The 23569-nt window shown below is 48.4% G+C and overlaps 1 protein-coding gene across 2 annotated transcripts; it reads left to right on the top strand.

The window, feature by feature from the left end:
- The first annotated feature begins 1884 nt into the window (after positions 1-1884).
- On the top strand, positions 1885-22259 carry LOC120944907 (troponin C, slow skeletal and cardiac muscles). 2 transcript variants are annotated; one of them, XM_040358666.1, is made up of 7 exons: positions 1885-2022; positions 2053-2135; positions 12006-12036; positions 14629-14775; positions 16728-16842; positions 19880-20016; positions 22039-22259. In XM_040358666.1, the coding sequence occupies exons 2-7, from the start codon at positions 2112-2114 to the stop codon at positions 22068-22070; spliced, it is 486 nt and encodes a 161-aa protein (XP_040214600.1). In that variant the 5' UTR covers positions 1885-2022; positions 2053-2111; the 3' UTR covers positions 22071-22259. The 2 variants fall into 2 exon arrangements, with proteins under 2 accessions (XP_040214600.1, XP_040214599.1); XM_040358665.1 differs by having other exon boundaries at positions 1885-2135.
- The last annotated feature ends 1310 nt before the right edge of the window (positions 22260-23569 follow it).

The following is a 23569-nucleotide window of genomic DNA, read 5'->3' as shown; positions in this document are numbered from 1 at the left end:
CTGCCATTTAGTGATGCCGATCACTGTACCAGACCACTGCCAGTACCCTGTGATCACTGTGACCAATCACAGCAGATCACACGACAATTGTAAACAATGGATGGCTTTCATTCGTGCCATTCATTATGTACAATTGTGATTGGTCACAGTGATCACATGGTACAAACAGGGTCAATCACACCTTCTTCCACATGTTTGCTGTGTGCCCCACATGGTGCCCCCTTACATCAACTGCCCCTATCAGAGTCCCCCCTTACATCTATTGTCTCCATCAGAGTGCCACCTTACATCAACTGTCCCATGAGAGTGCCACCTTACATCAACTGCCTCCATCAGAATTCTCTCTTGCATCAACTGCCCCATCAGGCTGCCCCCTTACATTAATTACCCCATTAGAGTGCTCCCTTACATCAACTGTCCCAGTAGACTTTCCCTTTACATCAAATATCTCATCAGTGTGCCCCTTACTTCAACTACCCCCATCAGAATGGCCCTTAGATCAACTTCACCATCAGAGTGCCCCCTTACATCAACTGCCCAATCAGTGTGCCCCCTTATATCAACTGCCCCCATCAGAGTGTCCCCTTACATCAACTTTTCCAAATAGAGGGCCCCCTTACATCAACTGCCCCCACCAGTGTGCCCCCTTACACCATCTGCCCCATCAGAGTGCCCCTTTACATCAACCCTCCCCATCAGAGTGCCCCCTTTACATCAATTGCCCTGTCATAGTGCCCACTTACATCAACTGCCATATCAGAGCGCCCCCTTACATTAATTGCACCATCAGAATATCCCCTAACATCAACTGTCCTATCAGAGTGCCCCCTTACATCAACTGCCCCATATAGAGCGCCCCCTTACATCAACTACCCCAACAGAGTGCCCCCTTACATCAACTACCCCAACATAGTGCCCCCTTACATCAACTGCTCCATCGGAGTGATGCCTTACATCAACTGCTCCATCAGAGTGCCCTTTTACACCCATTGCCCTGTCAGAGTGCCCCCCTACATCAATTGCACTATCACAATGTCCATTTACATCAACTGTCCCATCAGAGTGTCCCTTACATCAAATGCCCCACCAGAGTGCCCCCTTACATCAACTGACCCCAAGAGTGCCCTCTTACACCATCAGAGTGCCCCCTTACACCAACTGCCCCATCAGAGTGCCCCTTACATCAACTGCCCCAACAGAGTGCCCCTTACACCAACTGCCCCATCAGAGTGCCCCCTCACACCAACTTCCCCCATCAGAGTGCCCCCTTACATAAACTTCCCCCATCAGAGTGTCCCCTTACATCAACTGCCCCATCAGAGTGCCCCTTACATCAACTGCCCCCATCAGAGTGCCCACTTACATCAACTGCCCTATCAGAGTGCCCCCTTACATCAATTGCCCTATCAGAGTGTGCCCTTACATCAACTGCCCCCACCAGAGTGCCCACTTACATCAACTGCCCCATCAGAATGCCCCCTTACATCAACTGCCTCAAATAGAGCGCCCCCTTACATCAACTGCCCCCATCAGAGGGCCCCCTTACATCAATTGCCCTATCAGACCGGTATGAAGGGGCTGCCAACCCTTATTTACTACAAATGATACCCGACCTCTTATATTCAACTGCGCGTTGTCAGGCGTTGCCTTACCTGGTGTGTTGGGGTGTCCAATGAGGGACTCCGATATGCAGCAACACATGTTACCGAGTACAAGAGAGATTGTACAATCAGATTGTAAGGTGTGTGGTCTATATTCTGATATAACATTGTTACATTGTCTCTGTTCTTTATTCAGGTTCTGGGCCTTTCCCTTATCAGAAAAGGGAAACTCCCCGCCGAGTATAAATAGCAGAGCCGAGGCTTTAGGGTTTAGTGGTCTGTTCTTCCCAATAAGGAGTCAGTGTGCGGAGATGTCACTGATGAGCCCGGTGACCAGGCTTTGTCACCCATATAAGCCCAGCCCTTCTATTGTCATCCCACTGCCTGTCCCAGGATCTCCACACTCCTCTGCTCTCCTCCGCTCTCCTCCACACTCCTCCAGACTCTTCCACACTCCTCCAGACTCCACCACACTCCTCCACACTCCTCCAGACTCCACCACACTCCACCATGGATGACATCTACAAAGCAGCGGTGAGTCCCTATGATATCTCCAACAGGGGGTCCCCTACTCAAGATTCCATTCCATTTATTGATTTATAGATTTATTTATATAGTTATCAATGCATTTATAAAGTTATTTATGTTATTTATTTATTAATTTATTTATAACGTTTATTACATTTTTTTTTTAGTTATCTATTTATTGTTAAAGTTATCAAGTTATTTATTAAGTTATGTGTTTTTTAAGTTCCCAATTTATTTATAATGTTAATTTAGTTATTTATTTAGTTATGTATTTATTTATTTATATAGTTATCAATGTATTTATAAAGCTAATTAAATAATTTATTAAGTTATGTTTTTTTTTTAAGTTATTATTTTTTTTTTTAAAGTTAATGAAGTTATTTATTTAGTTATGTATTTATTTATATAGTTAGCCATTTATTTATAAAGTTAATTAAATTATTTATTTGGCTATGTGTTTATTTATAGAGTTATCTATTTATTTATAATGTTAATTAAGTTATTTATTTAGTTATCTATTTTTTTATATAGTTATTCATTTATTTATAACGTTGGTTAAGTTATTTATTTAGTTATGTATTTATTTATTAAGTTAAGTAAGTTATTTAGGTATGTATTTATTTATATAGTTATTAATTTATTTTTAAAGTTAATGAAGTTATTTATTTAGTTATGTATTTATTTATTAAGTTAAGTAAGTTATTTAGGTATGTATTTATTTATATAGTTATTAATTTATTTTTAAAGTTAATGAAGTTATTTATTTAGTTATGTATTTATTTATAGAGTTATCTATTTATTTATAATGTTAATTAAGTTATTTATTTAGTTATCTATTTTTTTATATAGTTATTCATTTATTTATAACGTTAGTTATTTATTTATTTATTTATTTATTTATTAAGTTAAGTAAGTTATTTATTTAGTTATGCTTTTATTTATTAAGCTAATTAAGTTATTTATTTAGTTATGTATTTTTTTTTTGTGTAGTTATCCATTTAGTTATAACATTAATTAAGTTATTTATTTACTTTAGTATTTATTTATATAGTTATCAAATTATTTATAACGTTAATTAAGTTATTTATTTCATTTTGTATTTATTTTAAATAGTTATAATTGTATTTATACAATTTATTAAGTTTTTTTTTATTTAGTTATGTATTTATATAGTTGTCCAATTATTTATAAAGTTAATTAAGGTATTTATTTATAAAGTTGTCTAAGTAACTTTTATAGTTTATTTATTGATTTATTTGTATATTTATTACATGTATTTATAGTGCCGACAATTTTACGCAGCGCTTTGCACATCTTACATTCACTTCTCTTATATATGATTGTACAGTATTGTTTTTTTTTTACGTTATAACTTTTATAACACTTTGATTTTTGTAATAAGAAACAAAAAGTATCCGAAACATAACAGACACAGCTCATTGTACAATGTATCAGTTCAGGTCGCGTGTCCTCCAATAACAAGAGATATACAGCAATGTTTCTCAACTCCTGTCCTCGAGTACCGCCCCCAACACGTCAGGTTTTCAGGCTTTCCATTATTTTGCACAGATGATTTAGTCACTTACCACAGAATAGTGTCCCATCATTGGTGTCAGTGGGAGGAATAGTGTCCCATCATTGGTGTCAGTGGGAGGAATAGTGTCCCATCATTGGTGTCAGTGGGAGGAATAGTGTCCCATCATTGGTGTCAGTGGGAGGAATAGTGTCCCATCATTGGTGTCAGTGGAAGGAATAGTGTCCCATCATTGGTGTCAGTGGGAGGAATAGTGCCCCATCATTGGTGTCAGTGGGAGGAATAGTGCCCCATCATTGGTGTCAGTGGGAGGAATAGTGTCCCATCATTGGTGTCAGTGGGAGGAATAGTGTCCCATCATTGGTGTCAGTGGGAGGAATAGTGTCCCATCATTGGTATCAGTGGGAGGAATAGTGTCCCATCATTGGTGTCAGTGGGAGGAATAGTGTCCCATCATTGGTGTCAGTGGGGGGGAATAGTGTCCTATCATTGGTGTCAGTGGGGGGAATAGTGCCCCATCATTGGTGTCAGTGGGAGGAATAGTGTCCCATCATTGGTGTCAGTGGGAAGAATAGTGCCCCATCATTGGTGTCAGTGGGAAGAATAGTGTCCCATCATTTATTGTCCATCAGGTCTGCCCGGTACAGAACCGGACCCTACCATCTGAGCCAGCGGGGGGATATAATTCACAAGAGTCCCCAAACTGACTTTACTTACATAAAGGGGGCGGGGCCTGCTTGGTGACATGTGACCTCTACAATGTCACCAAGGTGGCTCTCCAGCTTTGTCCAGACGGCCTCCGGCTACAGACTGCAGTCGGGTTATTATCTCCTTGTCTTGGATGTGGGGGGAGGGGAGGACATTCCCGGGACAGGTTTATGGTGATCGATGGACTGAGAACAATCAACTTAAACAAATTTTACAAAACAAATATGTGTGTAAAATATTCATATAACTGAAAATAAGTGGAGACCAATCAGAGGGCGGCTCATGGTTGGGCCTTTTTGGCCATTTTAGGCTCCACCAAAGGGCTGCCCACCTTCAATGGTTTGGCTGAAGAGCCGGCAGACAAGTACGGGATCAGGACTGTATACCATAAGCCATGGGGGGGCGGGCAACCTGAGTCCTCCGGCTGCTGCAGAACTACAAGTCCCATCATTCCTCTGGGAGTAATTCTAACTGCCAGCCTTGCAATCAGTGGTGGCTGGTACTCAACATTTTTTGGGGGTCACAAGCAAACTGAAAAAAAAAACATCAATTGCAGCCACTGTGCCTGTCAAACACAGCCACTGTGCCCATTAATTTCCACCACTGTGCCATCAAATGGAGCCACTGTGCCCATCAATTTCAGCCACTGTGCCCATCAATTGCTGCCACTGTGCCCATCAATTGCAGCCACTGTGCCCATCAATTGCAGCCACTGTGCCCATCAATTTCAGCCACTGTGCCCATCAATTGCTGCCACTGTGCCCGTCAAATGCAGCCACTGTGCCCATTAATTGCAGCCACTGTGCCCATCAATTTCAGCCACTGTGCCCATCAATTGCTGCCACTGCGCCCATCAATTTCCACTACTGTGCCATCAATTGCTGCCAGTGTGTCTATGGTGATAGACAGGTGGCAGAAGAGAGGGGGCGTGTGCCCTTTATGGACGCACCACCACTGCTCGCAATGCCTCCTGGGAAATGTAGTTCCACAACAGCTAAAGGGTCCCAGGTTCCCCACCTCATGCCATAAGCCAATGAAACCCTCACCTATACCGGTGTGAGCATCACAGCTCTTTTATAGAAGACTTTTATTTCTGTTCACCCGGTGAAGTGATGCTAAATTGTGGTCACTTCTTGGACCGGGTACCACACAAGGGACCCGGACCCTCCATGATAATGACAAGGGGGGGAGGATATTTCAAGGCCGACATCACCCAACCAGAACAATTCCATTTCAGGTGGAGTTCAGTAACACGAGTATCCGAGTACCCGAGTATCCGAGTAACACGAGTATCTGGGTATCCGAGTACACGAGTACCCGAGTATCCGAGTATCCGAGTATCCGAGTATCCGAGTACCCGAGTATCCGAGTATCCGAGTATCCGAGTATCCGAGTACCCGAGTATCCGAGTACCCGAGTATCCGAGTATCCGAGTACCCGAGTATCCGAGTAACACGAGTATCTGGGTATCCGAGTACACGAGTACCCGAGTATCCCAGTATCCGAGTATCCGAGTACCCGAGTACCCGAGTATCCGAGTAACACGAGTACCCGAGTATCCGAGTAACACGAGTATCTGGGTATCCGAGTACACGAGTACCCGAGTATCCGAGTATCCGAGTATCCGAGTACCCGAGTATCCGAGTACCCGAGTATCCGAGTATCCGAGTACCCGAGTATCCGAGTAACACGAGTATCTGGGTATCCGAGTACACGAGTACCCGAGTATCCGAGTATCCGAGTACCCGAGTATCCGAGTACCCGAGTATCCGAGTAACACGAGTATCTGGGTATCCGAGTACACGAGTACCCGAGTATCCGAGTATCCGAGTATCCGAGTATCCGAGTACCCGAGTATCCGAGTAACACGAGTACCCGAGTATCCGAGTGTCCAAGTACCCGAGTATTCGAGTACCCGAGTATCCGAGTACCCGAGTATCCGAGTACCCGAGTATCCGAGTATCCGAGTATCCGAGTACCCGAGTATCCGAGTACCCGAGTACCCGAGTATCCGAGTACCCGAGTACCCGAGTATCCGAGTAACACGAGTACCCGAGTAACACGAGTATCCGAGTATCCGAGTACCCGAGTACCCGAGTATCCGAGTATCCGAGTATCCGAGTATCCGAGTACCCGAGTACCCGAGTATCCGAGTAACACGAGTACCCGAGTATCCGAGTATCCGAGTATCCGAGTGTCCGAGTGTCCGAGTATCCGAGTACCCGAGTACCCGAGTATCCGAGTATCCGAGTACCCGAGTACCCGAGTATCCGAGTATCCGAGTACCCGAGTACCCGAGTATCCGAGTATCCGAGTATCCGAGTACCCGAGTATCCGAGTACCCCACTTGTACTGACTTCTGGGGTTCTGGAGGATAAATTCATCAGCTGGAGGTCCAGTGCAGTCCATTAACTACAAATTTGAGGGTGGAGCGTTACCAGTTTGAACACGCCCCCAATTCCATTTTTGGAGCTCTGGCTTTATTCTTTACTCTTCATCAAACAGTCAATCGATCTCCACCAATGAGAGTTCATGGAGCTTCTACCATCCGGCAATTCTGGATTCTACAGGGAGGAATAAAGATAAAAAATCAATCAATGAATTCCCAATTATTTTATTATAATCAATATGTGATGTGAATGATTCCCCCGGAGATGTCTGTCTTCTATATATAGAATGTGACTGTCCGGAGTCTGGACAATGGAACAATTGCTTATCCCCCACCTGTCCCATGATCCACGTCCCCCCCGCCCCCTGTCCCATGATCCCTGCCCCCCCCTGTCCCATGATCCCTGCCCCCCCCCCTGTCCCATGATCCCTGCCCCCCCCCCCTGTCCCATGATCCCCGCCCCCCCGTCCCATGATCCCCGCCCCCCCCGCGCCATCAACAGCTCAGCCGAAAATACTTCACAAGCTTCAGATGATTTGTTGGCGGTCCCAAAATCCAGAACTAACGTCTGATGAGCGACATTTACTGGACTGTCCACCATTGTCCTCCCTTCCCACCATCATTATATCTCTTCTCTCCACTCCCCCCCCCCCCAACCCTCTACCCCATCATCTGTCCCTCTCTACTTCTCCTCTCTTCCCTCTGTTATCTCTCTCACTCTCTCCCTTCTCTTTCTATGTCTTGTCTTTCTTTTTTATTTAGTTTTCTCTTCACCCCCCTCTTATTTCTCTCTCTCTCTCCCCCCAGTCCAGCCCTGCTGGAGACCGACACACAAATATTCTTCAGGGTGACAGACGGCACATTTGTGCTGCTTTCGGGGGCCCTGCAGACACCATTCTGTGTTTCTTTATTGCTCTGTTATAACATTCATCTCTAGCAGTCTTGTATCACCTGTCTCCAGTCTACGACCCTCATGAAGAATGTTCACGTCTCCAACTTCTATATCACATTCACAGTCTCTGACCATCTCTAGCAGCATGTCTGCAGTCTCTGACCATTTCCTGTACTATGTCTGCAGTCTCTGACCATCTCCTGTACTATGTCTGCAGTCTCTGACCATTTCCTGTACTATGTCTGCAGTCTCTGACCATCTCTTGTATCATGTCTGCAGTCTCTGACCATTTCCTGTACTATGTCTGCAGTCTCTGACCATCTCCTGTACTATGTCTGCAGTCTCTGACCATCTCCTGTACTATGTCTGCAGTCTCTGACCATCTCTTGTATCATGTCTGCAGTCTCTGACCATCTCCTGTAGTATATCCACAGTCTCTGACCATCTCTTGTATCATGTCTGCAGTCTCTGACCATCTCATGTAGTATATCCACAGTCTCTGACCATCTCTTGTATCATGTCTGCAGTCTCTGACCATCTATTGTATCATGTCTGCAGTCTCTCACCATCTCTTGTATCATGTCTTCAGTCTCTGACCATCTCTTGTATCATGTCTGCAGTCTCTGACCATCTCCTGTAGTATATCCACAGTCTCTGACCATCTCTTGTATCATGTCTGCAGTCTCTGACCATCTCCTGTAGTATATCCACAGTCTCTGACCATCTCTTGTATCATGTCTGCAGTCTCTGACCATCTCCTGTAGTATATCCACAGTCTCTGACCATCTCTTGTATCATGTCTGCAGTCTCTGACCATCTATTGTATCATGTCTGCAGTCTCTCACCATCTCTTGTATCATGTCTTCAGTCTCTGACCATCTCTTGTATCATGTCTGCAGTCTCTGACCATCTCCTGTAGTATATGCACAGTCTCTGACCATCTCTTGTATCATGTCTGCAGTCTCTGACCATCTCCTGTAGTATATCCACAGTCTCTGATCATCTTCTGTATTATGTCTGCAGTCTCTGATCATCTACTTTACTATGTCTGCAGTCTCTGACCATCTCTTGTATCATGTCTGCAGTCTCTGATCATCTCTTGTATCATGTCTGCAGTCTCTGACCATCTCTTGTATCATGTCTGCAGTCTCTGACCATCTCTTGTATCATGTCTGCTGTCTCTGACCATCTCTTGTATCATGTCTGCAGTCTCTGACCATCTCTTGTATCATGTCTTCAGTCTCTGACCATCTCTTGTATCATGTCTGCAGTCTCTGACCATCTCCTGTAGTATATGCACAGTCTCTGATCATCTCTTGTATCATGTCTGCAGTCTCTGACCATCTTTTTTTTGGGGGGTGGCAGCAATCAACCACCCCACCGGTCAGCTGACACCCCCCTCCACCACCCCTGCGTGCATCTCCTTCCTCCTAGGTGTCCAATAGAATCACCTGTCCTTTAAGCCAATTGGGTGACAGGACTCAGGACCCGCTTCCTGATTGGCCGGGAGGCGAATCAGTGTAACAATAGCAAATATTCATTCATTGTCACACGAAGTGGGTGTGCCTCTGGATCTAATCGAGTGCTTAAAAATACGAAAACATTGGAATCCATGCGTCCGGCGCCCCGCCTATAGATTAGGGGGCTTGTGTTGTTCCTGCAGTCTCTGACCATGTCAGTAGTGGGGCCCCCATGTCTGATGTGGCCCTTAGTAAGTCAGCGTCCAGATTTATCGCAGTAGCGGGGCCCCCGTGTCTGATGTGGCCCTTAGTAAATCAGGGAACAGATTTCTTGCAGTAGCGGGGCCCTTGTGTCTGATGTGGCCCTTAGTAAATCAGGGAACAGATTTATCGCAGTAGCGGGGCCCCCGTGTCTGATGTGGCCCTTAGTAAATCAGGGAACAGATTTCTTGCAGTAGCGGGGCCCTTGTGTCTGATGTGGCCCTTAGTAAATCAGGGAACAGATTTCTTGCAGTAGCGGGGCCCCCGTGTCTGATGTGGCCCTTAGTAAATCAGGGAACAGATTTCTTGCAGTAGCGGGGCCCCCTTGTCTGATGTGGCCCTTAGTAAATCAGGGAACAGATTTCTCGCAGTAGCGGGGCCCCCATGTCTACATTAGGCAATCCAGTGTCAGGTCTATATATATATTTCTATCCCAGATTGGCGTCTTCTATCACAATGCTGATATCGGTGCCAGAGACCGGAGCGCAGCGCGGAGATAAGAGGAAGGTCACATGCCATCGCCCTTATCTCACAATACATTATCTCCGAGCGCCAGGAATAGAACGCGAGCGCCGGGGATCGGCGTGTTTGGACTCTGCGGATTATTCATAGCGAAGCCGATCGCCGTCCCGGAATTCAGGACAATGGAGGGGCACAGCTGTGCGGATTAGACGCGGCAACGCGGGCGCTTCACGTTTCATCGCTGTATTGTCAGCGCTCTATTGTCACCGACCGTCTAATGAGAGTCCTATTTATAAAGGATGGGGAGGCAGATTCACCCGTAATATTCACCCACAATTCACCCGCAATTCACTGCAATTCACCACAAACCAGTCAAAGGGAATATAAAATTAAAACTTTTTAACCACTTCAGCTCTGGAAGCTTTTACCCCTTTAATGGCCAGTCCATTTTTTGCGATTCGGCACTGCGTTACTTCAACTGACAATTGCGCGGTCGTGCGACATTGTACCCAAATAAAATTGACGTCTTTTTTCCCCCACAAATAGAGATTTATTTTGGTGGTATTTGATCTCCTCTGCAGGTTTTATTTTTTGCGCTATAAACAACAGCAAAAAAAAAAAAACATTTGAAAAACAAAAAACAATGGGCTAGATTCAGGTAGCCCTGCGTAATGTTGTGCGGGCGTAGCGTATGGTATTTACGCTACGCCGCCGCAATTTAGAGAGGCAAGTGCAGTATTCACAATGCACTTGCTCCGTAAGTTGCGGCGGCGTAACATAAATCTGCCGGCGTAAGCGCGCCAAATTCAAATCCTTCTAAAGAGGTGGGCGTGTTTTATGCAAAAAAAACATGACCCCACGTATTTGACGTTTTTTACGAACGGCGCATGCGCCGTTCGTGAAAGAATCCCAGTGCGCATGCTCCAAATTTCGCCGCAGATCGTCAACGCTTTAGACGTGAACGTAACTTACGCACAGCCCTATTCGCGAACAACTTACGCAAACGACGTTAAAATTTCAAAATTCGACACGGGAACGACGTCCATGCTTAACATTGCGTACGCCTCATAGAGCAGGGGTAACCTTACGCCGGAAAAAGCCTAACGTAAACGCCGGAAAAAAATGCACCGGGCGTACGTTCGTTTGTGAATCGGCGTATCTACCGAATTAGCATATTCCTTGCGTAAATCGACGGAAGCGCCACCTAGCGGCCAGCGTAAAATTGCAACTAAGATACGACGGTGTAAGAGACTTAGGCTGGCTTCACACTGAAGCGTCAGCCGCGGTGACGGTATAGCCGCGCTATTTGTAGCGCGGCTATACCATCGTGTTTACCGCGATATTCGGGCGCTAGCGGTGAGGTTTTAACCCCCGCTAGCGGCCGAAAAAGGGTTAATACCGCCCGCGTTGCGGCGGTATTACCGCGGTATTACAGCGGTATTACCGCGCTTTCCCATTGATTTCAATGGGAAGGCGCGGTATAGGAGCGGTGAACACACCGCTCCTATACCGCGGTAAAGATGCGGCTAGCAGGACTTTTGGAGCGTTCCTGCTAGCGCATCGCTTCAATGTGAAAGCCTTCGGGCTTTCACATTGAAGAGTACAGGGCATGATTTTTCATGCGGTATAGCAGCGCTATTTTTAGCGCTGTACCGCATGAAAAACGTCCCAATGTGAAAGGGGCCTTCGTCAAATCTATGCGTAACTATCCGCAACTCAGAGATACGCCGTCGTATCTCCTACCTGAATCTAGCCCAATATTTTTTTACTTTCTGCTATAAAACAGCCAATAAAAAAATTTAATAAAAAAAAACAAAAACAAATTTCTTCATGAATTTAGGCCAATTTGTATTCTGCTACATGTTTTTGGTAAAACAAAAACAAAAAATCATAATAAAATGTAATAAATGTTATTATAATTGTTTTTTAATGTTTTGTCTTTTATTTATTTTTACTTGATTGCCATCACAAGGGGTTAATAAACCTCTATGTGATAGCATTGGGTAGATGACAGGTACTCTTTATGGACATCGGAGGTCTAATAGCCCCCAATGTCTCCTCTGCCCTTCCCGCCATCTAACCAATCACAGGACCTTTACGCCCTGCGAGATTTTAGTGAATGGGGTGATTGTACGGACGGGCACTCTGACTTATGATTTGTATTTTGCAGGTGGAACAACTGACAGAAGAACAGAAAAACGGTAATCAGCGTTTCTTCTTCTTCTTCTTCTTCTTCTTCTTCTTCTTCTTCTTCTTCTTCTTCTTCTTCTTCTTCTTCTTCTTCTTCTTCTTCTTCTTCTTCTTCTTCTTCTTCTTCTTCTTCTTCTTCTTCTTCTTCTTCTTCTTCTTCTTCTTCTTCTTCTTCTTCTTCTTCTTCTTCTTCTTCTTCTTCTTCTTCTTCTTCTTCTTCTTCTTCTTCTTCTTCTTCTTCTTCTTCTTCTTCTTCTTCTTCTTCTTCTTCTTCTTCTTCTTCTTCTTCTTCTTCTTCTTCTTCTTCTTCTTCTTCTTCTTCTTCTTCTTCTTCTTCTTCTTCTTCTTCTTCTTCTTCTTCTTCTTCTTCTTCTTCTTCTTCTTCTTCTTCTTCTTCTTCTTCTTCTTCTTCTTCTTCTTCTTCTTCTTCTTCTTCTTCTTCTTCTTCTTCTTCTTCTTCTTCTTCTTCTTCTTCTTCTTCTTCTTCTTCTTCTTCTTCTTCTTCTTCTTCTTCTTCTTCTTCTTCTTCTTCTTCTTCTTCTTCTTCTTCTTCTTCTTCTTCTTCTTCTTCTTCTTCTTCTTCTTCTTCTTCTTCTTCTTCTTCTTCTTCTTCTTCTTCTTCTTCTTCTTCTTCTTCTTCTTCTTCTTCTTCTTCTTCTTCTTCTTCTTCTTCTTCTTCTTCTTCTTCTTCTTCTTCTTCTTCTTCTTCTTCTTCTTCTTCTTCTGGGAAAAGCTACATACAAATAAAACAAATGAACTCAGGGACCAATGACATTGGATTGAACTCACCGCTCAATATACTTTATATATAAATATAAAATAAATAATAACTTCTCACTCGTGCAATCAACAAGTTAAAGGTGGGAAGGGGTTAATATTTCACTTGTATTAGAAGGGATCTCTTCTTCTTTTTTTGTGTTTGCAGCTGATATATTTTTTTTTTTTATAGGTTAAAGCGGGGGAGGGGTTCACCCAAAAATATATATATATATTTTTTTTATTATTTATTTGCAAAGAAAAACGGAGCCAAAATAGTAACAAAAAAAAGTATATATTTTTTTTAAATGTAGCTGTATATTTCTTGGTATTACCACAATTTAACCACCAAAAACAACCTAAAATAGTGGCCCGGATTCAGAGAGCAATTGCGCCTGCGTAACCGTAGGTTACACAGCGCAATTGCTTACTTGCTCCGGCGTTACGACTGCTCCTGATTCAGGAACCTCGTTACGCCGACTGCAGCCTAAAATCTGCGTGGCATAAGGCTCCTTATGCCGTCATATCTTAGGCTGCATTCTTACGGTGGACGCTAGGTGGCGTTCCTGTTGTGCTCAGCGTATAGTATGCAAATTGCATACTAACGCCGATTCACAACGTTACGCGAGCCCTGCGTACGCAGTTTACGTCGTTTGCGTACGGCGGTTTTCGCGTAAGGCTGCCCCTGCTATTAGCAGGGGCAGCCAATGTTACGTATACCCGTCGTTCCCGCATCGCGAAATTTTAACTTTACGTAGTTTGCGTAAGTGATTCGTGAATGGCGCTGGACCCCATTCACGTTCACTTTGAAGCAAATGACGTCCTTGCGACGTCATTTGCCGCAATGCACGTCGGGAAAGTTTCCAGACGGAGCATGCGCTCTATGATCGCGCGGGAACGCGCCTAATTTAAATGATTCCCGCCCCCTAAGGGATCATTTAAATTACGCGCACTTACGCCGGGCAATTTACGGAGCTTCTGCTCCGTGAATCGAGGGTAGCGCCGAAAATTTGCGGGGGCGCAGGGCAAAAACGGTGCCCTGCGCCTACGTAAAAAATGCGCATATCTTACTGAATCTACCCCAGTGTTGTCTCGCAAAATGAGCAGAATTCAAGCTAATGGGGCGTGCAGTACCGCATTTGGCCAGAGGTGCGGGGGCGCCGGTCACACTCGGAGCCCTTTCGGAAATACTTGAAACCACTCAGAGATACTCAGAAAAACTCGGAAATACTCAGTTCCCGGTGTTTCCGTGCCTTTCCGAGATCAGCCGAGCTGTCCCAGAGTATTTCCAAGGCTCTCTGGCGCCCCCCCACGTCTGGCAACATGCGGTATTGCATGCGGAACAAATTATCTTCATTTGCATTGACTTCTATGGGGAAACTCGCTTTGATATGCGAGTACTTTGGATTACAAGCATTCTCCTGGAACGGATTATGCTCGTAATCCGAGGTTCCACTGTACATCTGTTATAAGCTGATAACGTGGCAATGGGCTGCTGTGATTGGCCCTTTACCCTCATCACAGAGCGTGTCGCCCGCATGCTGCAGGGGGGCGCGTGTGCAGTGCCGTCATGAGTGGGCGTCCACGTACGCACTCCAGGCAAAGTAAGCCAATATTTGGGCATAGCTCGGGCAGGAAGGGGTTAAGCAAGGTCTCATAGTGACATAAAACAAACGCACATATTAAAAATCACCAAGCTGGCACGGGCATTCGCTTCCTAGGAGTCATCACAAGGCTCCACCCAACGCGTTTTGTCATCGACAGACGTCTTCTGGGGCTCCAGTTATATATAAGTTGTTATAAATTCCATTGTGAAGAATAAATAATAATTTTCTCTTCCCTCCCAGAATTCAGGGCGGCGTTTGACATTTTCGTACAAGATGCGGAGGACGGCTGCATCAGTACAAAGGAGCTGGGGAAAGTCATGAGGATGCTGGGCCAGAACCCCACCCCCGAGGAGCTGCAGGAGATGATCGATGAGGTGGATGAGGACGGTCAGTTCCCTTTACCTCATTCTTCCTTCTCTGATCAGATCGTTATTTCTTCATCTCTAATTCTCTCTCCTTCTTCTTCTTCTCCATCCAACTTCTCGTCCTTCAGCTTTAAGTGAAGCTGAGGTTTAATCTGCTTATAGCCGGTTCCTCCCCTCCCCTCCCCCCTCATTATAAAATATAACCTTTCAATACTATTTTTTATACCCAGGTGACAAAATCACTGGGTCTCTGTGCTTCTCTATGCAATGCATTGTGGTGGGAGGTGGGAGGAGCCGGCAGGGGGCAGATCATGGCTGGTGGGAGGAGCCAGCAGGGGGCAGATCATGGCTGGTGGGAGGAGACGGCAGGGGGCAGATCATGGCTGGTGGGAGGAGCCGGCAGGGGGCAGATCATGGCTGGTGGGAGGAGACGGCAGGGGTCAGATCATGGCTGGTGGGAGGAGCCGGCAGGGGGCAGATCATGGCTGGTAGGAGGGGCCGGCAGGGGGCAGATCATGGCTGGTAGGAGGGGCCGGCAGGGGGCAGATCATGGCTGGTGGGAGGAGACGGCAGGGGGCAGAACACGGCTGGTGAAAGGAGCCGGCAGGGGGCAGATCATGGCTGGTAGGAGGGGCCGGCAGGGGGCAGATCATGGCTGGTGGGAGGAGACGGCAGGGGGCAGAACACGGCTGGTGAAAGGAGCCGGCAGGGGGCAGATCATGGCTGGTAGGAGGGGCCGGCAGGGGGCAGATCATGGCTGGTAGGAGGGGCCGGCAGGGGGCAGATCATGGCTGGTAGGAGGGGCCGGCAGGGGGCAGATCATAGCTGGTGGGAGGAGACGGCAGGGGGCAGAACACGGCTGGTGAAAGGAGCCGGCAGGGGGCAGATCATGGCTGGTGGGAGGAGCCGGCAGGGGGCAGATCATGGCTGGTGGGAGGAGCCGGCAGGGGGCAGATCATGGCTGGTGGGAGGAGCTGACAGGGGGCAGATCATGGCTGGTGGGAGGAGCCGGCAGGGGGCAGATCATGGCTGGTGGGAGGAGACGGCAGGAGGCAGATCATGGCTAGTGGGAGGAGCCGGGAGGGGGCAGATCATGGCTGGTGGGAGGAGCCGGGAGGGGGCAGATCATGGCTAGTGGGAGGAGACGGCAGGAGGCAGATCATGGCTGGTGGGAGGAGACGGCAGGGGGCAGATCATGGCTGGTGGGAGGAGCCGGCAGGGGGCAGATCATGGCTGGTGGGAGGAGCCGGCAGGGGTCAGATCATGGCTGGTGGGAGGAGACGGCAGGGGGCAGATCATGGCTGGTGGGAGGAGCCGGGAGGGGGCAGATCATGGCTGGTGGGAGGAGCCGGCAGGGGGCAGATCATGGCTGGTGGGAGGAGCTGGCAGGGGGCAGATCATGGCTGGTGGGAGGAGCCGGCAGGGGGCAGATCATGGCTGGTGGGAGGAGCCGGCAGAGGGCAGATCATGGCTGGTGGGAGGAGCCGTCAAGGGGCAGATCATGGCTGGTGGGAGGAGTCGGCAGGGGTCAGATCATGACTGGTGGGAGGAGCCGGCAGATCATGGCTGGTGGGAGGAGCCGGCAGGGGGCAGATCATGGCTGGTGGGAGGAGCCGGCAGGGGGCAGATCATGGCTTATTGCAAAGGCCAGTTATAGTTTGGGGGGGTGATTGTCATTTGTTTGTACTGGAGGAGTGGGCGTTCCTAGTGTGACGGCCCCTCCCACCAGCCATGATCTGCCTGAATTGCATAGAGAAGCACAGAGACCCAGTGATGACATCACCGGGTATAGAATAAGATATGCAATGGAAATAAAAACTTTTAGTTACAATTGTTATTAGCACATTGATGAGGGGGGGGGGGGGGGGGGGAAATATTGGTGATATTCTGGGATGGTTTCAGTCCAGATTGCTGGTGATATTTTGGTGATCTTTCCTCTCCCATCCCCCGTTCTCCTCCTTCCTCTCTGCTCAGGGAGCGGCACGGTGGACTTCGATGAGTTCCTGGTGATGATGGTGCGATGTATGAAGGACGACAGTAAAGGGAAATCCGAGGAAGAATTATCCGACCTCTTCCGGATGTTTGACAAGTGAGTGGCGGGGGAAGGGAAATGTCACCCATGGGCCGAAAAAAAAAATTCATTTTCCTTTCATTCGTAAAATTTGAACATTCGGAAAATTTGGAATTTCAGAATTTCGTAAATGTCGGGAATTAGAAAAATCGTGAAAATCGAAAATCCGATGATTTCAGAAAAATCGGAAATTTTTAATTTCAGAATTAACGAATTTGGAAGGAAACAAATTGCACGTGTGTGGTGCGCAGCGGAGACATCGCCAAAATCTGAGGCTTTCCTGGATTTGGGGGTTCAACTCCCACTGAGGATTCTATAAAATCCAACAAAGTAACAAATCTCCTCCCCCACCTCCTTCATGGGCAAATCCCGGCTGTCAGAGTGACGACCCGTCATTGCTTTGTAATCCACCGCAGGAAGAGATTTCAGAATGTCGCCGTCCTCCTGTGTCCTGTGACACTAATTCTCATCTTCTCTTCTCTTCCGCTCCTCCTCTCAACTCCTCTTCTCCTCTTCTCCTTCTCTTCTCCTCCGCTCCTCCTCTCCTCTTCTCCTCCTCTCCTCTTCTCCTCCTCTCCTCTTCTCATCCTCTCCTCTCCTCTTCTCCTCCTCTCCTCTTCTCATCCTCTCCTCTCCTCTTCTCCTCTCCTCTCCTCTTCTCCTCCTCTCCTCTTCTCTTCTCCTCTTCTCCTCCTCTTATTCTCCTCTTCTCCTCCTCTTCTCCTTCTCTCCTCTTCCTCTCTTCTCCTCTCCTCTTCTCCTCCTCTCCTATTCTCCTCCTCTCCTCTTCTCCTCTTCTCCTCTTCTCTACTTCTCCTCCTCTCTTCTCCTCTTCTCCTCCTCTCTTCTCCTCCTCTCTTCTCCTCCTCTCCTCTCCTCTCCTCTTCTCTTCTCTTCTACTCTAATCTTCTCTTCTCTTCTCCTCCTCTCCTCTTCTCCTCTTCTCCTCCTCTCCTCCTCTTCTCCTCCTCCTCTCCTCTTCTATTCTCCTCCTCTTCTCTTCTCTTCTCCTCTTCTCCTCCTCTCCTCCTCTTCTCCTCCTCTACTCTCCTCTTCTATTCTCCTCCTCTTCTCTTCTCTTCTCCTCTTCTCCTCCTCTCCTCCTCTTCTCCTCCTCTACTCTCCTCTTCTCTTCTCCTCCTCTTCTCTTCTCCTCTTCTCCTCCTCTTCTCCTCTTCTCCTCCTCTTCTCCTCTTCTCCTCTTCTCCTCCTCTACTCTCCTCTTCTCTTCTCCTCCTCTTCTCTTCTCCTCCTCTCCTCTTCTCTTCTCCTCCTCTTCTTCTCCTCTTCTCCTCCTCTTCTCCTTCTCTCCTCTTCCTCTCTTCTCCTCTCCTCTTCTCCTCCTCTCCTCTTCTCCTCTTCTCCTCTTCTCTACTTCTCCTCCTCTCTTCTCCTCTTCTCTTCTCCTCCTCTCCTCCTCTCCTCCTCTCCTCCTCCTCTCCTCTTCTCCCCCTATCCTCCTCTCCTCTCCTCTTTCATGTCATATTTGGAATCTCTTGTATTGAAATGTATCAGGTTTTTGATTCTCTGTATTGCACTGACATCTAGTGGAGGTTTTGGGACACTGCAGCTTCTTCTCTAATGTGATTTTTCTCTCTTCCCCTCAAGTTTTGTTCTTTTTTATCCCAAAAAGGATCAGAATTGGACTTTTAGGTCATTTATCAATAAAAACCGGAAAATATAAAAGACCAAAATCTATATAACAGCCCTACTCCTAAGTACTATGTGTCGGTGCGATTCCTTGTAAACACAAAATGTAACGAAGGGCGTCTATGGGAAGGCGGGCCACAAGGTTTAGGGGTGTGTCTATGGGAAGGCCGTCCACAAGGTTTAGGGGTGTGTCTATGGGAAGGCCGTCCACAAGGTTTAGGGGTGTGTCTATGGGAAGGCCGTCCACAAGGTTTAGGGGTGTGTCTATGGGAAGGCCGTCCACAAGGTTTAGGGGTGTGTCTATGGGAAGGCTGTCCACAAGGTTTAGGGGTGTGTCTATGGGAAGGCCGTCCACAAGGTTTAGGGGTGTGTCTATGGGAAGGCCGTACACAAGGTTTAGGAGGGTGTCTATGGGAAGGCCGTCCACAAGGTTTAGGGGTGTGTCTATGGGAAGGCCGTCCACAAGGTTTAGGGGTGTGTCTATGGGAAGGCCGTCCACAAGGTTAAGGGGTGTGTCTATGGGAAGGCGGGTCACAAGGTTTAGGGGTGTGTCTATGGGAAGGCGGGTCACAAGGTTTAGGAGGGTGTCTATGGGAAGGCCGTCCACAAGGTTTAGGGGTGTGTCTATGGGAAGGCCGTCCACAAGGTTTAGGGGTGTGTCTATGGGAAGGCCGTCCACAAGGTTTAGGGGTGTGTCTATGGGAAGGCCGTCCACAAGGTTTAGGGGTGTGTCTATGGGAAGGCCGTCCACAAGGTTTAGGGGTGTGTCTATGGGAAGGCCGTCCACAAGGTTTAGGGGAGTGTCTATGGGAAGGCCGTCCACAAGGTTTAGGGGTGTGTCTATGGGAAGGTTTGACCGTTCTTCCAGAAGTGCATTTGTGAGGTCAGGCACTGATGTTGGATGAGAAGGCCTGGCTCACCGTCTCCGCTCTAATTCATCCCAAAGGTGTTCTATGGGGTTGCGGTCAGGACTCTGTGCAGGCCAGTCAAGTTCTTTCACCCCAAACTCGCTCATCCATGTCTTTATGGACCTTGCTTTGTGCACCGGTGGGCCGTCATGTTGGGACAGGGAGGGGCCGTCCCCAAACTCCTCCCACAATGTTGGGAGCATGAAATTGTCCAAAATGTCTTGGTATGCCGACGCCTTAAGAGTTCCCTTCACTGGAACTAAGGGGCCAATCCCTGAAAAACAACCCCCACACCATAATCCCCCCTCCCCCCACACCATAAATCAATCCATCTATATATCCATCCTTCTACAAAGTTACAATGTACAGTCTGATCACTGGGGGGAGGGGAGCCTGAGGAAATGACTCCTCCTCCTCCTACAAAGTTACAATGTACAGTCTGATCGGAATGCAGAAACGAGGGTATTCTTGTACAATGGATGGTCTCCGTATTGCAGGAACGCGGACGGGTACATCGATCTGGAGGAGCTGAAGATGATGTTGGAGGCCACGGGGGAAACCATCACCGAGGACGACATTGAAGAACTGATGAGAGACGGCGACAAAAACAATGACGGCAGAATCGATTACGATGGTAAGTTCCGATCTTTTGTTGTCAATGTGTCACTGGAAACATCAGAGAAAAGATGTAGCCAATAAAACACCTCCGCTGGATGGGCAGAAGGCTGGCACTGGAGGTCAGAGCCTCAGTTGGCAGGGGGCAGAAGGCTGGCACTGGAGGACGGAGCCTCAGTTGGTGGGGGGCAGAGAAGGCTGGCACTGGGGGATGGAGCCTCAGTTGGTGGGGGGTGGGGAAGAAGGCTGGCACTGGAGGATGGAGCCTCAGCTGGTGGGGGGGGGGGGGGGGAAGGCTGGCACTGGAGGACAGAGCCACAGTTGGCGGGGGGCAGAGAAGGCTGGCACTGGGGGATGGAGCCTGAGTTGGTGGGGGGGGGGAAGAAGGCTGGTACTGGAGGACGGAGCCTCAGTTGGTGGGGGGCAGAGAAGGCTGGCACTGGAGGACAGAACCTCAGTTGGCGGGGGGAGAAGGCTGGCACTGGAGGACGGAGCCTCAGTTGGTGGGGGGCAGAGAAGGCTGGCACTGGGGGATGGAGCCTCAGTTGGCAGGGGGGAGAAGGCTGGCGCTGGAGGTCAGAGCCTCAGTTGGTGGGGGGTGGGGGAGAAGGCTGGCACTGGAGGACGGAGCCTCAGTTGGTGGGGGGGGGGGAAGAAGGCTGGCACTGGAGGATGGAGCCTCAGTTGGTGGGGGGTGGGGAAGAAGGCTGGCACTGGAGGATGGAGCCTCAGTTGGTGGGGGGTGGGGAAGAAGGCTGGCACTGGAGGATGGAGCCTCAGCTGGTGGGGGGGGGGAGGCTGGCACTGGAGGACAGAGCCACAGTTGGCAGGGGGCAGAGAAGGCTGGCACTGGGGGATGGAGCCTCAGTTGGCAGGGGGGAGAAGGCTGGCACTGGAGGTCAGAGCCTCAGTTGGTGGGGGGGGGGGGAGAAGGCTGGCACTGGAGGACGGAGCCTCAGTTGGTGGGGGGTGGGGAAGAAGGCTGGCACTGGAGGATGGAGCCTCAGTTGGTGGGGGGTGGGGAAGAAGGCTGGCACTGGAGGATGGAGCCTCAGTTGGTGGGGGGTGGGGAAGAAGGCTGGCACTGGAGGATGGAGCCTCAGCTGGTGGGGGGGGGAGGCTGGCACTGGAGGACAGAGCCACAGTTGGCAGGTGGCAGAGAAGGCTGGCACTGGGGGATGGAGCCTCAGTTGGCAGGGGGGAGAAGGCTGGCACTGGAGGTCAGAGCCTCAGTTGGTGGGGGGTGGGGGAGAAGGCTGGCACTGGAGGACGGAGCCTCAGTTGGTGGGGGGTGGGGAAGAAGGCTGGCACTATAGGATGGAGCCTCAGTTGGTGGGGGGTGGGGAAGAAGGCTGGCACTGGAGGATGGAGCCTCAGTTGGTGGGGGGTGGGGAAGAAGGCTGGCACTGGAGGATGGAGCCTCAGTTGGTGGGGAAGAAGGCTGGCACTGGAGGATGGAGCCTCAGTTGGTGGGGGGTGGGGAAGAAGGCTGGCACTGGAGGATGGAGCCTCAGTTGGTGGGGGGTGGGGAAGAAGGCTGGCACTGGAGGATGGAGCCTCAGTTGGTGGGGGGTGGGGAAGAAGGTGGGGGTTTCTACTGAGCAGGGGATCAGCAGACCAGTGGGTTACTATTAAGTGAGGGTTAAGCAGAGCTGTGGGTTACTACTGAGTGGGGGATGAGCAGAGCTGGGGGTTACTACTGAGTGAGGGTTAAGCAGAGCTGTGGGTTACTACTGAGTGGGGGATGAGCAGAGCTGGGGGTTACTACTGAGTGGGGGATCAGCCTGAGTGGGGGATCAGAAGAGCTGTGTGTTACTACTAAGCAGGGCATCAGCTAAGCTGGGGGGTAACTACTGAGTGGGGGATCAGCAGAGCTGGGGGGGTTACTACTAAGTGGGGGATCAGCAGAGCTGGGGGGTTACTACTGAGTGGGGGATCAGCAGAGCTGGGGGTCACTACTGAGCATCACTGAGGCTCTTTGATGGGGGATGAAGCGGAAGGACTATCCGGATATCTTTACTTTTTCCTTTTATTTTTGCAGAATTCTTGGAGTTCATGAAGGGCGTGGAATAGAAGAAGTCGCCCCGAATCATCCTACAGATCCCGATATGTATTTGAAGTAAAACCCATGAAGAACTCCTCCCCCCCCCCAACTCAGCTGCCCCATGTGACCCCTCCCCCAACTCCTCCTGTGAATTTCTCTGTCTCTGTAAAATATTGATGTTTTTTGTGGTGCAATAAAGTTATTTACTATTGATTGTTGCTCTGGGTTACGCCCCCGCGGTGCTATCCGCTTCCTTTCCTGATTTACACATTTTCTGAAATATTTTATTTTTTATTTAAATAATCTTTTTTTTTTTTACAAAAGAAGATTGAGGCGACATCACGAGGCGGGGGTGTGGGCAGGGCCTGGACAAAGGGTGGGCAGGGCCTGGACAAAGGGTGGGCAGGGCCAATTTTGTTTGGGAGCCACGTCGCACGACAGCGCAATTGTCAGTTAAAGCGGCGCAATGCCGAATCGCAAAAAGGGGCAAGGTACTTTAGCTGCATAATGGCCCAAAGCTTAAGTGATTAAAATGACGTATAACATATCCACAGTTGCCATATTGAAAATTTTTCAAGGGATTTTTTTTTTTTTACATTTTCTGCTTTTGATTACTTATAACCCCCAAACATTATTAGGTAGATTCAGGTAGAGTTAGGTCGGCGTATCAGTAGAGTATCAGTAGATATCAGTAGATACGCCGAACTAACTCGGAATCTGCGCCGACATAAGTTTAAGTGTATTCTCAAACAGAGATACACTTAAACCTATCTAAGATACGACGGCTTGCGCCGTCCTATCTTAGGGTGCAATATTTAGGCTGGCCGCTAGGTGGCGCTTCCATTGCGGTCGGCGTAGAATATGTAAATCACTAGATACGCCGATTCACGAACGTACGCCCGGCCGACGCAGTGCAGATACGCCGTTTCCGTAAGAGATAGGCCGCCTAAAGTTAAAGATGCCCCCTAGGTGGCGTAGCCAATGTTAAAGTATAGCCGCCGTTCCTGCTTCGAAATTCGAAAATTTTACGTAGTTTGCGTAAGTCGTCCGTGAATAGGGATTTACGTCGTTTACGTCCACGTCGAAATCAATAGGACCGTGCGGCTTACTTAGCCGCAATGCACACTGGGAAATGTAGGCGGACGGCGCATGCGCAGTTCCAAAAAAACTCAATCACGTCAGGTCAAAGCATAGTATCATAAAACACGCCCCCCTCAGCCTATTTTGAATTAGGCGCGCTTGCGCCCTCCGCATTTACGCTACGCCGCCGTAAGTTAGGAGGCAAGTACTTTGAGAATACAGTACTTGCCGCTCTAACTTAAGGCGGCGTAGCGTAAATACGTTACGCCGCCTTAAAGTTGCGGCAAACTACCTGAATCTAGCTATATATATATATATTTTAGCAAAGACTGGAGAATAAAATGGCGGCCGTTGCAATATTTTATGTCACACTGTATTTGCGCAGCGGTCTTTGAAACGTAATTTTTGGGGGAAAAAATACACTTCACTAAATTTAAAATAAACTAAA

This window comes from Rana temporaria, chromosome 7, assembly GCF_905171775.1.
Source record: "Rana temporaria chromosome 7, aRanTem1.1, whole genome shotgun sequence".
In the NCBI taxonomy this organism is placed as follows: Eukaryota; Metazoa; Chordata; class Amphibia; order Anura; family Ranidae; genus Rana; species Rana temporaria.
This window is presented reverse-complemented; position numbering and strand designations above follow the sequence as displayed.

Coding starts and splice junctions, on each gene's coding strand:
- LOC120944907 (XM_040358666.1), top strand. CDS start 2,112: ATGGATGACATCTACAAAGCAGCG. Junction 2,136..12,005: donor ATGACATCTACAAAGCAGCG/GTGAGTCCCTAT, acceptor TGTATTTTGCAG/GTGGAACAACTGACAGAAGA. Junction 20,017..22,038: donor CGGCAGAATCGATTACGATG/GTAAGTTCCGAT, acceptor TTATTTTTGCAG/AATTCTTGGAGTTCATGAAG.